Source organism: Anas platyrhynchos, chromosome 2, assembly GCF_047663525.1.
Source record: "Anas platyrhynchos isolate ZD024472 breed Pekin duck chromosome 2, IASCAAS_PekinDuck_T2T, whole genome shotgun sequence".
In the NCBI taxonomy this organism is placed as follows: Eukaryota; Metazoa; Chordata; class Aves; order Anseriformes; family Anatidae; genus Anas; species Anas platyrhynchos.
In genome coordinates this window covers 33,481,885-33,495,891 of record NC_092588.1, presented here as the reverse complement: position 1 = coordinate 33,495,891, position 14,007 = coordinate 33,481,885, and the positions used below count along the sequence as shown (strand labels likewise).

The 14,007-nt window shown below is 37.3% G+C and overlaps 1 protein-coding gene across 1 annotated transcript in view; it reads left to right on the top strand.

Moving 5' to 3' along the window:
- The window catches only part of KCNB2 (potassium voltage-gated channel subfamily B member 2), a 194,424-nt gene extending 180,901 nt beyond the window's left edge, over window positions 1-13,523 (top strand). The window contains exon 3 of the mRNA XM_027452347.3: window positions 9,058-13,523. Coding sequence (XP_027308148.3) covers window positions 9,058-11,217 — 2,160 coding nt within the window. The 3' untranslated portion in view covers window positions 11,218-13,523. The remainder of the gene's footprint in view (window positions 1-9,057) is intronic.
- Window positions 13,524-14,007: the final 484 nt, after the last annotated feature.

The window sequence follows — 14,007 nt, the reverse complement described above, 5'->3', positions numbered from 1 at the left end:
AGAAGAAAGATAAAATTTGTAGGCCTTTAACTACACATGACTATATCACAAAAGAGGAAGCAACACACTAGATTCATTTCCCTAACAATTTCTCTGATTCCACAAGCGTGGGGAAATATTGGCATACTCTTTATATAAAACTATAGATTGATGTAGACATTTTATATAGAGCTGCAGTTCTGACATATATATAGAAGTTGACATGAAGCCAAGATAGAAAAACTATTTTAAAAGTGTGAGTAAAGATTATGTCTGGCTTCTGTGCCTGTCATAATTTCAAATACGGCTGACTAGCAAATCTCTTTGATAGATAACAGCAGTCTTCAGGTGGGAGGTCATCCCTGCTCACTGTATTAAATTGCTAAAAGACAGTTTCAGACAATGGTAGAAAGATAATAGAAGGAGGACAGTTTAGCAATAATCATAACATGGTTGTCAGCAAATTAGACTTGAGTGTACACTCCAGGTTAATAATATGAGGTCTCAACTGGAGACAAATTTCATTAAAACTAAATGATAAATACAAACAGTGACAACCAAGAAAATGAATTTTCAGTTTTCATAGTATCTCTTTTTGAAAACAGTTACATACAACTTTATGTTTTAAGATATATGTTAACATCAAAATGAGTAATATCAAAATAACCAGATCTGAGTACAACAGATCTGAGGATTCCTCCCAATATGGAGACTGAACCAAAAGTTCTTAGAGTTTAGCTCCACCACATTTAGAGCAAAACAATTACAGTTTTGCCAGCTGTTATTAATAGCCTGTTTATTAACACATAGTAAAAAGACATCTCTTAGCCCTGGAGACATTTCACAGCCTACTTCAATGGTATTTTGTCTGAGAAATATTGTGCCAGCATTATCTGTTTGGTTTTTTGTTTTGTTTTGTTTTTGTTGATGTTTTTTTTTTTTTTTCCAGTATCATCTTTGTGTTTTATTTTCCATACTTTCCTCTATTTGAGGTGATAGCATAAAATGGTTCTGCAGTGTAAGTGGGTGCATCACAATAGCTCACTCTTGGAATTCTTCACTCAGAGGGTGGTGAGGCACTGGAAAGGTTGCCCAGAGAAGCTGTGGATGTCCCATCTTTGGAGGTGTTCAAGGCCAGGTTGGATGGGGCTTTGGGCAACCTGATCTAGTGGTTCGGGTCCCTGCCTATGGCAGGGGGTTGGAGTTAGATGATCTTTAATGTCCCTTCCAACCCGAGCCATTCGATGATTCTTGCCTCTGCCCGCATTCAGCACCGCGGCAGGAGACAGCTCCCCGCCCCTGCCCGCGCCCCGCGGCTCCTCTTCCAACCTCCCCTCGCTTCCCTAGAGCTGACCGTCAGCCCAGCTGCTGGATGGAGAACAGAGTCGCGGAGCATCCTGCCTCTTCAGTTTGTTAGGGGAGGGAGGGGGGAGGCTTGGCTTGGTTTGCTTTGCTTTGCTTTTGAAAAAGTTTTGAAACCCTAAACGAAATGTAGGGAGGTCAAATGAAACTGGCAAAAAGCTCTGCAGACATGAATTTATTTTATAAAGCCTTTAGCATGACTCCTGAAGTTATTTTTTGTGTGTTTATCTGTAATGTGGAGTTAAATCCCTCCTACTCTTATACAGCAAATAAAACTTTTGCTAGATATACTTTATATTTTCACCTATATGAAATCAATGAATTGATTAAAATAGTTGCATAATAATTATGAGCAAGTACTAGCTCCTCTGCTTTCAATAATGACTGAAAAATTCATGGACTTATGCAAATCCTACTAAAAAATAAATTAAAAAATAAATAAATAAGTAAACAAATAAAGCAGTACCAGCAATTCCCATTAACTTCCACCAGCTCTGGATCTTCTAGCTGTTCTACATTAAGAAGTAGTAGGAAAATTGCTATTTATCATGACATAATTGATTTCAAGCATCCAGCTGAGATTGCCTTTTGCTATTCTACAGAAAATATTAGAACTGACTCAGTATGGCTCTTAATCTTTGTTAGCAAATCCAAGAAATGCTGAGTGGCATTGTGTTAAATAAACAGTATTCAGGGTTGTCTCCATTCACGCTGAACTGAATAAATATGCTTCTTCCCAGGCTGTGTAGAGAGCCTTCATCTGTGACTACTTAAGGTCTCTGATATTTGCCAAACAGGTCCCTCAAGTATCATCCTCATGTCATGCTCATAATCACTTACAGCAGGTTTCTTCAGGCCTGTGTTGCCACTGATTGTGGTGGAGCTTGGCTGTCCAGCTGAGTAAAACCAGCACATAAATATATCCAGTAAATTTTAGGGATATGTACTTGATTTTCTACTATGTACCTAATACGCCACTAGTGTTCTAGTGAACTTTAATGGTCTCCATATTCAGATGCATACAGACTCAGTTCATACTCCCTGGGCCCTCATTTTCCCATGTTATCCATGGGAAGATTGGCTTATACCAAATGACCTCTGTATTCAGCCACGATCAAGTGGACAAAGCCACATTTTACTAAATCTTGATGCTGAAATTCTAGGTGGTGCAAACCCTAAAGTCTTTCTTCCTTAAAGCAATAATTAAGTCTGTAAGTAAATTCAGTTTGGCCACCACAGAGTGCAGGAAAGACATATTCTGTTACTGTTATCTGAATAGCATTAATGCAAAAAGCAGTAATTTACCTGTGACAGAATGCAGGAGAAATGCATTTTTGTTACTGTTACTTTAAACCAGAAGTACACCAGGCTACGTAAAATGGGAACGTTCACTAAGCAGATTTATCCTCTCTGAGGATCTAGGTCTTCTAAGGCAAATACTAGTCTATGGAATGGAAAGTTCAGCACAACGTGGAAGACCAGTAGACATGGTAAGACTTTGTGGAAAGAAAAATGAGTTCATGCAGGGCTCTCAAGCAGGAAAGGATATCAGTTACACAGAAAGGCTTCATGATTGAAATTCTGAAGGAAAAATTATGCCAAGGCAGTAGTATTCTTCCAGCTCAGGTAGACCTGAGCTAGTAGTATAAGCTGGTTTTAAAATACCTAGCTCAAATATAACTGTGCTAAGAGGTTTCAATGACCTAATGGTAAAATCTCACCTAAAACTGATTACTCTTTCTTCTGCTAGACTTATTATAATCATTGAGATCATGATTGTTTTATCATTAGTCTCCCATACATACTGAAATTAGTATGCAGCAAACAGCTACTCCTCAGACCTGCGGGACCTGAAGGTCAGGTCATTTTGCAGAAGTGGCTGTCCTGTTGACTACCTGCCCTCATCTTCATTACAACAGGTGTTGGCTCCTAGTCTGTGCAGGACAGCCCATCCCTGAACACATGCCACTTAAGAAGTGACTACTCAGGTGGAGCCACCATTGAACTTCATCGAACCATGAATAAGCATCTAGAAGTACTTGAATTCACTAGCTTATTGAGAACTTGCTTCTGTCAGGCTGAGCTGAAAACAGATGAGTGGCTACTCATCTACTGGTGAAAAAGTAGTCACTTCTCATAGCTGAGGATATGATAAGGAGTATGCATGGAGCTAGACAAGAAATCTTCAGTGAAAATCTCCCAGATGAGCATTTCTACCCTAAGCTTTTAAGGTGACATTCATCCCAGTGCAAAGAGACAAAAGAAAAGACTGCAAATCACTTAGTCCCCAGATGAGAACAACAAGGAGAGCTAATGTCAGGCTTAATGAATATCCCTGAAAGATCAATGCAGAACATTCAGATGGAGTCCTTAAAAATATTAATAATAATGATCCATGGAAAAGAGGAAATGAAAGGTCAGAATTCTAAATAATGTCATCAAGGAAAGAGATCAAGAGTAGCAGAGAGAAGCTGTTCAGTGATTACACATGTTGTCAGAGCCATTATCTGACATGTTCTTGAAAGGGCAATTGTGATAGAGCTGTAAAATGGATTAAATTCATGTTGTTCTGTTAAATTATTCCCCTCTCCTCCATCTTATTTTTCAAAAATTAAACACTGTAGTCTATGTGGACTGTTAGACCTGTTCCCGGCATCTGAAACCAGAGGTTATGCCAGAGAAGTAGAAAGAGATGAAAGGTGTACTCTGAAAGGGTAGATACACATAAATAGTGGAAATTTTCCATTTGTAGTGATGGTTTGCATAACTGCAAACATAATTGTAATATAACTGTAACACAACTGCAAAGGAAGCTGGGAGTCCTGTGACTAGCTCTTGTACTTTTCTCTGAAGAACCTAAACCAGCTTCATCTATCTATCTGCCCAAATTGAGATCTAAACACACTTATCCCAAGAGCAAACACTTCAGAGAATATATAGGCAACTATAGCTAAGTGCCCGGAAAACTTGGTTAGTTCTCCAAAAATAACAGTTTGCTTATAAGTCTTTAAGGAGCTGAACAATGACTCTTTGTCTGTTCTGCTTTTCTAAAGCCAGAGCTAAAGATACTGCCAGAATGCTTTATAAGAAGATAATGTCATAAATTTAGATGCAGAAGGAGAAGAATATGTAATGGCCTGATAAACTTCAGTGCCTATGCAAACTCAGATCTGAAAAGTAATGAAACTTTATTGTCATCTGTTACTTAAATGGTCTAGATCCTACCCTGGAATAAAAATTTAGGAAACATTGCTAATACTGTTTTAACTTAATTACAGTTTGAAACCTGTATTAATCAAATATACTGCCTTGGCTGTTAGATATGGCTCAAGTGAATTTTCCCCAAGTGTGAACTTAATGTATACTTTTTCTCTGCTTTATATAACAATTGCACTGGTGTCTTGATTATGTCAGAAGCCTTTTCATAGTGTTAGTTGTTGCGGAACTGCAAGGAGCAATTTGAAGCCTGTTCTATTATTATCTTTATCTCCTGCCTCAGTTTGTATGCTCATTCTATGCAGAAGTCCTCACAGTGCTTGCAATACTGAGTGATGAGATGAGAAAGTATATTGCTTGGATGCATACCAAAAAAAGCTGAGTTTTAGTCACAATTTAATACTGGAAGACCACTTAATTTTCAGGAGACTGCTGCCACTCCCTGACACACAAAAAAGAGAAACAACAGTATCTGGAGAAGCCTGTTAAGGGATGTTTTACTCATTTAATCAGCAGTAGATTCAAATGCCTTATACTCAGCTCATAAGGAAGGACTTTCAGTATGTCCATTCTTCTGGAAACTTTTTGCAATTTATAAGGAAATATTTTTAAAGTTTAATAAGAGTTGAATTTTTAATGTGTTTTTGTAGAACCATAGCTAAATGACATAAGATGCCAGAATAACTTACTTAAGCAGAATATTGTTTATTTTCTGTGTGCAAATTAGAAATAATATGTCAAGAATTGCTAAGCTGTGATCATGGATTAATTACCTGAAGTGCACAAAATTTTCAAGGCATTTCAGTCCAGAATACAGTTCCAGAAACATGTCCCAACAGACAGGAAGTTTTGCTAACAAAGATCCAATCAGGGAATTGTTTATTATTATTATTATTATTATTATTATTATTATTATTATTATTATTATTATTATTATTATTATTCTGTATCAGCATAGCTCGCCTAGCAGATTGCTACAGACCTTTCTTATAAACTCAGTGCTTCTTTTGGTATAAACTACATCTGTTCAATGGGGATTTACCAGGAAAATGTGATCTGCAGTGTAGACTCAGAAAAGAGAATCACTTCCTCTTCTTCTCATAGTTGCTATTGTTCTTTCTACTGATCCTCTGTCACTCTTTGTCTAATGACTTAGAAAATTTAATCAATTGCAATAATTAAAACATGCTGTGTGTGATTCATGCAGAACTTTAATTACAGAACAAAGTCTCAGACAAATGAAAGTTTGAGATTCTAGAAGCAGAATAAACCAAAGCACTTTCCTTTGCTGTATTTTTTCCCCAATGGTACTTACATCATACTTACAGATAATATCAAGGGACTGATTCTCTCCCTCTATTCCACTCTTGTAAGACCTTACACTGTGGTCACCTTGTGTTCAGGTTTGGGCACTCCAAGTATAAGGACTTCAACATCTTTTGAGAAAGTCCAGAGGAGGATCACAAGGATGATTAGAGGGCTGGAGCACCTCTCTTACAAAGACAGGCTGAGGGAGTTAGGTTTGTTCAGCCTGGAGAAGGCTCTGGAGAAGGCTCACCTTACAGTGGTCTTCCAGTACCTAAAGGGGGCCTGTAGGAAAGCTGGGGAGGGAGTCTGAATCAGGGGATGTAGTGATAGGACAAAGTGGAATGACTTTAAACTAAATGAGGGGTGATTTATATTAGATGTTAGGAGGAAATTCATCACTCAGAGGGTGGTGAGGCACTGGAATAGGTTGCCCAGAGAAGCTGTGGATGCCCCATCCCTGGAGGTGTTCAGGGCCAGGCTGGATGGGGCTTGGAGAAGCCTGGTCTGGTGGGAGGTGTCCCTGCCCACGGCAGGGAGTTGGAACTAGATGATTTTTAAGGTCCATTCCAACCCAAACCATTCTGGAATTCTGTATACATAAAACACCAAAAATCTCAGGCTTGTTATTGTGTATATTTTATTAAAAGAGCTGGCAGAGTTCAGATTTGCATGTTACCACCATCTGAATGCATGGCTTGAACAAATAGCTAGTTATTGTAAATGAAATACTCTGGGTAGCAACTCTGGACATGCAAATTATATATTCAAGACCTATGAAATAACCTGTCTTGTATGCAATTTTAACACTGTCACACAGTGAAAGAAGGGGTGCTATAAAGTGACTCACCTCTTTCCTAGGATGTTTTGTATGCTGGTGAATATTTAGGCATAAAATAAATTCCATATGAGAGACTTTGAAAGACCAGTGTTTCCTAATTAAAATCAATGTGATGATAATCAGACAGCTATGTTCTCATGATTTTATTTTCTAAGAACAATGCATGTCAAATAATTGTGTCCTTGTATTCTACAACTTTTTTTTTTCCATACTATTATTAACATGCTGATGCAGGCCAAAATGAGGAAGCCATCAGTTTGACTGACAGAAACTGCAAGCTCAACAATTCAGATCTGTGCCATGCTTAGTATGTGTTTATTTGTTCTTTGAATTTTGAAAGCATAATTATATTATTGAGTAGGTTAGAGAACTCAAGCATGCACTATTTATTTCACAGTAATTTCATTGAAGCGGAGAACCTACTATACTTTATTTAAGCATCAAACCTTTTCACAGTGAAATGTGATACAGCCAACTTTCACAGTCTAGATGGCAGTTGTTGCTCCACAATAGTGTTTCTTTTTGTCTGCCTCTGCCCTGGCTACAGGCCATCACAAATTCCATTATTCAGCCCTGCCTATGTGTTCAGTGTTATTGCCCACATTTTATTTATCATGTTGACAAAATCTTTACTAAGATTGGCCTCTTTTTCTGTTGTGGGTAGCAGAAGCTTTAAAAGGATGTATGACCCCCTAAACAGCACAGATGAACCAGAATATGTCTTCTGGATGGGCTGTTTGAAGAACAAAGACAGTTGGTTCACACCTCACCTGACAGGAGGAATAAATGAATCTTATTCCACTAACAAATATAACTCAAAAGAAAAATGGCAGAAGCAGCACTGGAAGGGAGGAATACAAATTTTTCTGAAACACTTCAAAATATGAAAGGTGTTACCTGTTCTGTACTATTTTTAGCTGAAGAGGGACAAATACAGCACATAAGTACATGATGCTAAATATGAACCCTCATGAGTAATTTTGGTTTGTGCTTAGAGAGCCAACTTTGTGTTTATTAACCCACATCTGAAACAGGCTTACTGCTATTTTTCTCACAGATACAATGAGGTGGCATTTCCATCTCTAGAACTGTTATCACTGCTGTGGCCAATCGCTTCCCTTACACTAATCACACCTGCAGTCTGCCCAGCTGCATCTCATTCTGGTTGGGTATCACAGCAATTTTATCAGACCTAGTGTGTCCTTGGAAGTACACGAAACATCACCAAATGGATTTAACAGCATCATTTCTGAGAAATGAAAGCAAATGTTTTTAAGAATGAGCTTAAACTGAGCTTTAAAACAGAAAATAATTTCAGTATTTCTAATGAAAACCTGGATTTACTTGGGACTCCTAACCAAAGCAATAATGTATTTTTATCCAAGTAAAATGTTATAATAGTTTTCTCATCACTTTAACACTTTGCACACCATCTCAAAGTTGTCTACATGTATATTACCTTGAATATGAATAAGCAAACTTTGTAATAAAAACATTATGTTCTCTGATAAATCTATTTGTTTTCATAATATTGGTTCTGTAAATGAGGATGACCTGCAATTCTGGGCAACATGACAGGGCATCAGGCATGAGGTGCCTGAAACTCACCAAAATGAATGATAACTATTTCATAGAACCCATCTCCTGAGACTGAAATCAAAGCATTATTAATATAAAACATTCATCTACTTCCATATTTTAATGATTATGAGAAACTGGGTTTACTCTCTTCCTGCTGTGTACTTTCTAATGTATTAATCCTCTCTACCTAATTCAGAGTCAATATCTTCAGTTCTTGTAACACCTAAAATTTGTCCAGATATTGCAATTAGACAGGCCTAGTCCCCTGAAAAATACCTCTTGTTTTCTTAGTTTTGGCTTTTGACTCATAAATTAATGCATGACTAGGAAGGTACGCACATACTAAACTGACAGCTTACACACTGTATTACCCAATCATTTCTCTGCACTGGATACAGTTTTACATAATTACACTTCATGCAGAAAACTAATAGATTAATGTTCTGCACACTGATAGGACCTTTATATTCTTCACTTGATAACTCACAACACTACATAATACTTTCATTTGTAATTTAAGAAATAGTAAGATGAGATATGGCTTGCCTTTCTGAAATGAACTGGCTTACCACAGACAGTAAAACAATAGGATTTTGACCATGTCTAGATGATTTTAATGTTTTCTCTCTGTGGAAAAATCAAAACGTTAAAACCAAATAATGAATGCAAGAGTCAAAACAGCTTCCATCATTCTGAGTTTATTTGACACAAACAGACCCTGACAAATACACTTGCATCAGTCTAACCAAAACATTGTTTATTTTGTTTTACAGATTTTGGCCATTGTGTCCATTCTGTTCATCGTACTGTCCACTATTGCTTTGTCTCTTAACACACTGCCAGAGCTTCAAGAAATAGATGAATTTGGGCAGCCAAATGACAACCCTCAGCTAGCACACGTTGAAGCTGTGTGTATTGCTTGGTTTACCATGGAGTACCTTTTGCGTTTTCTGTCCTCACCAAATAAGTGGAAATTCTTCAAAGGCCCATTAAATGTCATTGACTTACTGGCTATCTTGCCATACTATGTCACTATTTTCCTCACAGAGTCCAATAAAAGTGTACTGCAGTTCCAAAACGTCAGACGTGTGGTTCAGATATTTCGTATTATGAGGATCTTAAGGATTCTTAAACTTGCCAGACATTCAACAGGCCTTCAGTCTTTAGGTTTTACTCTCAGGCGGAGTTACAATGAATTGGGCTTGTTGATATTGTTTTTAGCCATGGGAATAATGATATTTTCAAGTCTTGTATTCTTTGCTGAAAAGGATGAGGATGCTACAAAATTTACCAGTATTCCTGCATCATTCTGGTGGGCAACAATTACTATGACTACTGTAGGATACGGCGACATTTATCCTAAGACTTTGTTAGGTAAAATAGTTGGAGGACTTTGCTGTATTGCTGGAGTGCTGGTCATAGCCCTGCCCATACCAATTATTGTGAACAATTTCTCAGAGTTTTACAAGGAGCAGAAAAGACAAGAGAAGGCAATTAAGAGGAGAGAAGCACTTGAGCGAGCTAAAAGAAATGGCAGCATTGTCTCCATGAACCTGAAAGATGCCTTTGCTCGCAGTATGGAAATGATAGATGTAGCAGTAGATCCAAGTAAGCCTGGAGAAGCAGCTAACCCGAAGGAGACAGTCGATGACAACCACCTCTCCCCAAGCCGGTGGAAATGGGCCAGAAGGACAATGTCTGAAACAAGCTCAAACAAGTCTTATGATAACAAATACCAAGAAGTTAGTCAACAAGACTCCCACGAGCAATTAAACAATGCTGCAGCATCCTCCAGCCCACAGCACCTCAGTGCCCAGAAATTGGAAATGCTATATAATGAAATTACTAAAACTCAGTCTCAGCCTAATCTGAATGCCGGTTACCAAGACCAGTCAGCAAAGCCACCCATGTATGAAGAAGAAATAGAGATGGAAGAAGTTACAGGCCAGAGAGATCCGTTGCCACCTGGACCTACAGACATCATAACGGACATGAGAAGCACATCCAGTATTGACAGCTTTGCCAGCTGTGCCACTGACTTCACGGAAACGGAGAGGTCTCCCCTTTCTTTGTTTCCTAGCTCTCACTTGCAAATGAGATTCCCAACTGATTCTGTTAACCCAGAAGACAACCAAAGAGTAAGGAGTTCTCAGTTTATACCATTCACAAAAGACAGAATGTTTTCTCCAACAGATATCACCTTTGACTATAATCCAATTGACAGAGCTCTTAGTGATGGCAGTGGATCCCAAGCTGTTTTGCATGGTCACTTACATTTTGACAGTGCCATGGAAAGCCCCAAAAGTTCTCTGAAAGGTAGCAATCCATTAAAATCCAGATCCCTTAAGGTTAATTTTAAAGACAATAGAGGTGGTGCTCCACAAACGCCACCTAGCACTGCAAGGCCACTGCCAGTGACGGCAGGAGCAGACTTTACCCAGGCTACCCCTCAGCACATCAGCACCATTCTCCTGGAAGAAAATTCACCCCAAGGTGAACGACCTTTACTTGGTGCTGATGCACCAGGACTTTGTCAGGGATCTTCCAAAAAATCATCCCCTCTGTTTCCCAAACAAAAAATTTTCACTTTCCCGTCAAAAGAAAGGAGAAGCTTCACCGAAATAGACACTGGAGAAGAAGAAGAGTTTATGGAGTTACACGGTATAAAACATGAGAAACAACAGGATATCAAGACAAATTGCTGTGGGGATAAACACGGTGATGGCAACCATTTAACAGAGGAGCCACAGGTCAGCTCTTCACCCAAAAGCATGAGTCACAACTGTACTCAAGACATTTACCATGCTGTGGGTGAGGTAAAGAAAGACAGTAACCAAGAAGGTCACAAAATGGAAAACCATTTATTTGCCCCAGAAATTCATTCAAGTCCAGGAGAAACTGGTTACTGTCCCACACGTGAAACTAGCATGTGACTAGTTACAAGAGCAATAAAAAAACTGTTTCTTAAGCCACAGTTAGTAATGCCTATGAACTAAAACATGGAAAGCCTCAAAAAGTGCATAAAATGTTATTTTTGCATGGCATGAAGAATTGTTTAGTTTAAATACTGTTTAATTAAAAAATAAGACTGCTTTTTGTAACAAATTGAAAACAAAAAAAAAAAAAAAGGAAAAAAATTGACTCAAGAACAGTGAATAAAATAAAGAGAGCTCTGTTAGGAGCCAGTGTTCTGCAACATCTGACATTTTTGATCCTTTCACTTATGATTGTAGACAGGTTTTGAACTCTTTTAACTTTTTTGTTTTCTTGGTTACAATGAATTTTAGAATTTGCACATGAAAGGATGAAATGTCAATGCATGCATTCATAATGATGTGAAACAAGGTGCTTCGAGCTTGCAAAATGCATATATATGTAAATAGTTTGGGGTTGGGGGGAAAGCTACTGTTAACAAGGATTTATGGAAAAAGAATTTCCTGGGACACAGGTACTTCCTTCACAGCGTGCTGCCTGGAGGTTTTGTACAGACTTATGTTGCAAAATTGCAACTTCTACTTAAAGCATCTCACATATCTTGCTTTCTGTTAAAAAGCTCATGATATATCTGTTAATTAAGGGACTACAGTATTTTAATTTACCTGTGCTGTAAATTGTAGTTGGTTTTTGTTGTGTTTTTTTTTTTTTTTTTCAATTTGCATAATTTTTGTTATTGCATTTGTCATTTTAATTAATGATCCTGTGAGGAAAAGCAAAGATTTAATGACCAGAACTTGAAGCATTTGATACTTTTATAGAATACTGCCAACATCTCATAACTAAGAAATAAAAAAAAAATGTTCCATTTTAAAATTAATAAAATAAAAAAAAAAACAAACAACATAGAATTATTTCTGTGGCAATAAATTGTGCCAAAGGCTATATAGACATATTCAAAAGTTCTCAATCATAGTATATTTGATCTTAACAAAAATATAACCCATGTTCTTTTTTTCCTTTGATTTAAAAATATTTGCTTCTACGTGATCTTTGAGAACTCTTGACAGCTCTCCTTCCCTTCTAGCTCCAAATCAGTGCCCACACTTCAGTAATGGCAGTGCTACTAAAGTCATTACGGGGTAAGGTCGTAAGAGACAAGCTTAAACTGACAGGAGGTATCACCTGACTCACCAGCTTTGCCTCAACCCATAATCCAATGGCTGTTGCAAAAGCTGAGCATAGGTTTTTCCTTGCAAAGGGAAATGTCAGTAGTTCCATAGACACCTGCCAAAGCATCTTTGTTTTCCCTGATATTCTCCAGCTATGTATCCATTCTGTAAAAGATGTTGAACCAAAGCCTTCATTACAAAGTATGAACTTAACCACTGTCTGAAAAAAGCTATTAATTTTTTATCCAGCACCAGTACCTTCCTGTGCTATAATAATAATAATAAAATAACTATAGATTGCTTGAATTTCCTAAATCAAAAAATCCTAATCATAAGCAAAACTATGCAGCTACACATACATGCCCTATGAAATGTCCTTTTTTATATTTTTTTTTTTGAAAACAGAATGTCTTTTTTTTTTTTTTTTCTGTCCTCTGATTTCTGCTGAATTTGGATGCTTCCTCAACCAATTTCTTACAAAGCTGTAAGTTTTGTAAGAGCAGTAAGTCCAGTCTCACAGTCAGAGGGTCCAGCAGTTAAGTCTGATGAGCATGAATTCCCTCCATGGGCCTGTTGCCTGAGACTGAGCCTCTCACTTCCCTAAGCACAAAAGGGAGATAATCCAGGTCAGGAGTCTAACAATAAACATGAAAAGACTGAGACAAGAATGGGAGCCTTAAAAGCACTTTAGACTAACCAAGATGTGGTTGAAAACAACAGGCTTCTATTTCCCATAGTGGAACTTGATTACTTTTTACTCATGTGTCATTTTCTGTCATCTAAATGAGTAAAAAATAGCACCTAGTACATATAATGCAAAAGAACAAGCATTTTATTGCAACATTGCCCTCTGCTTGAGATAACTGGGCTGATGCCACAGACCTCATTCAAGCCTGCCACATGGAAAAGAGGCAAGTTTGAAAAGTTCTGAAACACGGACTCTGGTGGCTGGACCAAATAATGAGCACAGAACAGTCCCTTTGTTTAAAAAAAATACATACATATATATATATATATACATACACATATATATATATGTACTTATATATATATGTACACATATATATATGTGTACTTACATACACACACACACACACACACACACACACACACATATATATATATATATATATATATATATATATATATATATATATATATATATGTAAGTGTAGATTTCCACAACAAGGTAAACATCAAGGTATATCTTCAGTCATTCGAAACACTGGGAATATAATATTATTTCTTCAGAACAATGTCTGGTCATTAATTCTCAAAATTAAAAAAAATAATAATAATAATAACTGTTTTTTGTCCTTAGTTGCAGTTCATTGCAACTTGTTGCTGCATTCAATTTTACCTATTTATATGGCATCCTGCTTAACATTTTGATCATATTGTCTCACTGTTCCAAAACTTAGCTCTCAAGTACTTTATAGTCATTAATCTTTTTTTTTTTTTTTTTTTTTTGCTAGATATTTTCAGTGACAAAAACTAAATGCCGGTCAATTTTTATATGCCTAAAGCGTTGGTTTGTATTTTCTATGTGCAGTTTTAATGAAATCACATGGGCCTGTTCTATCTGCCTTTACATCCTAGTGGACTAATGAAGACCAA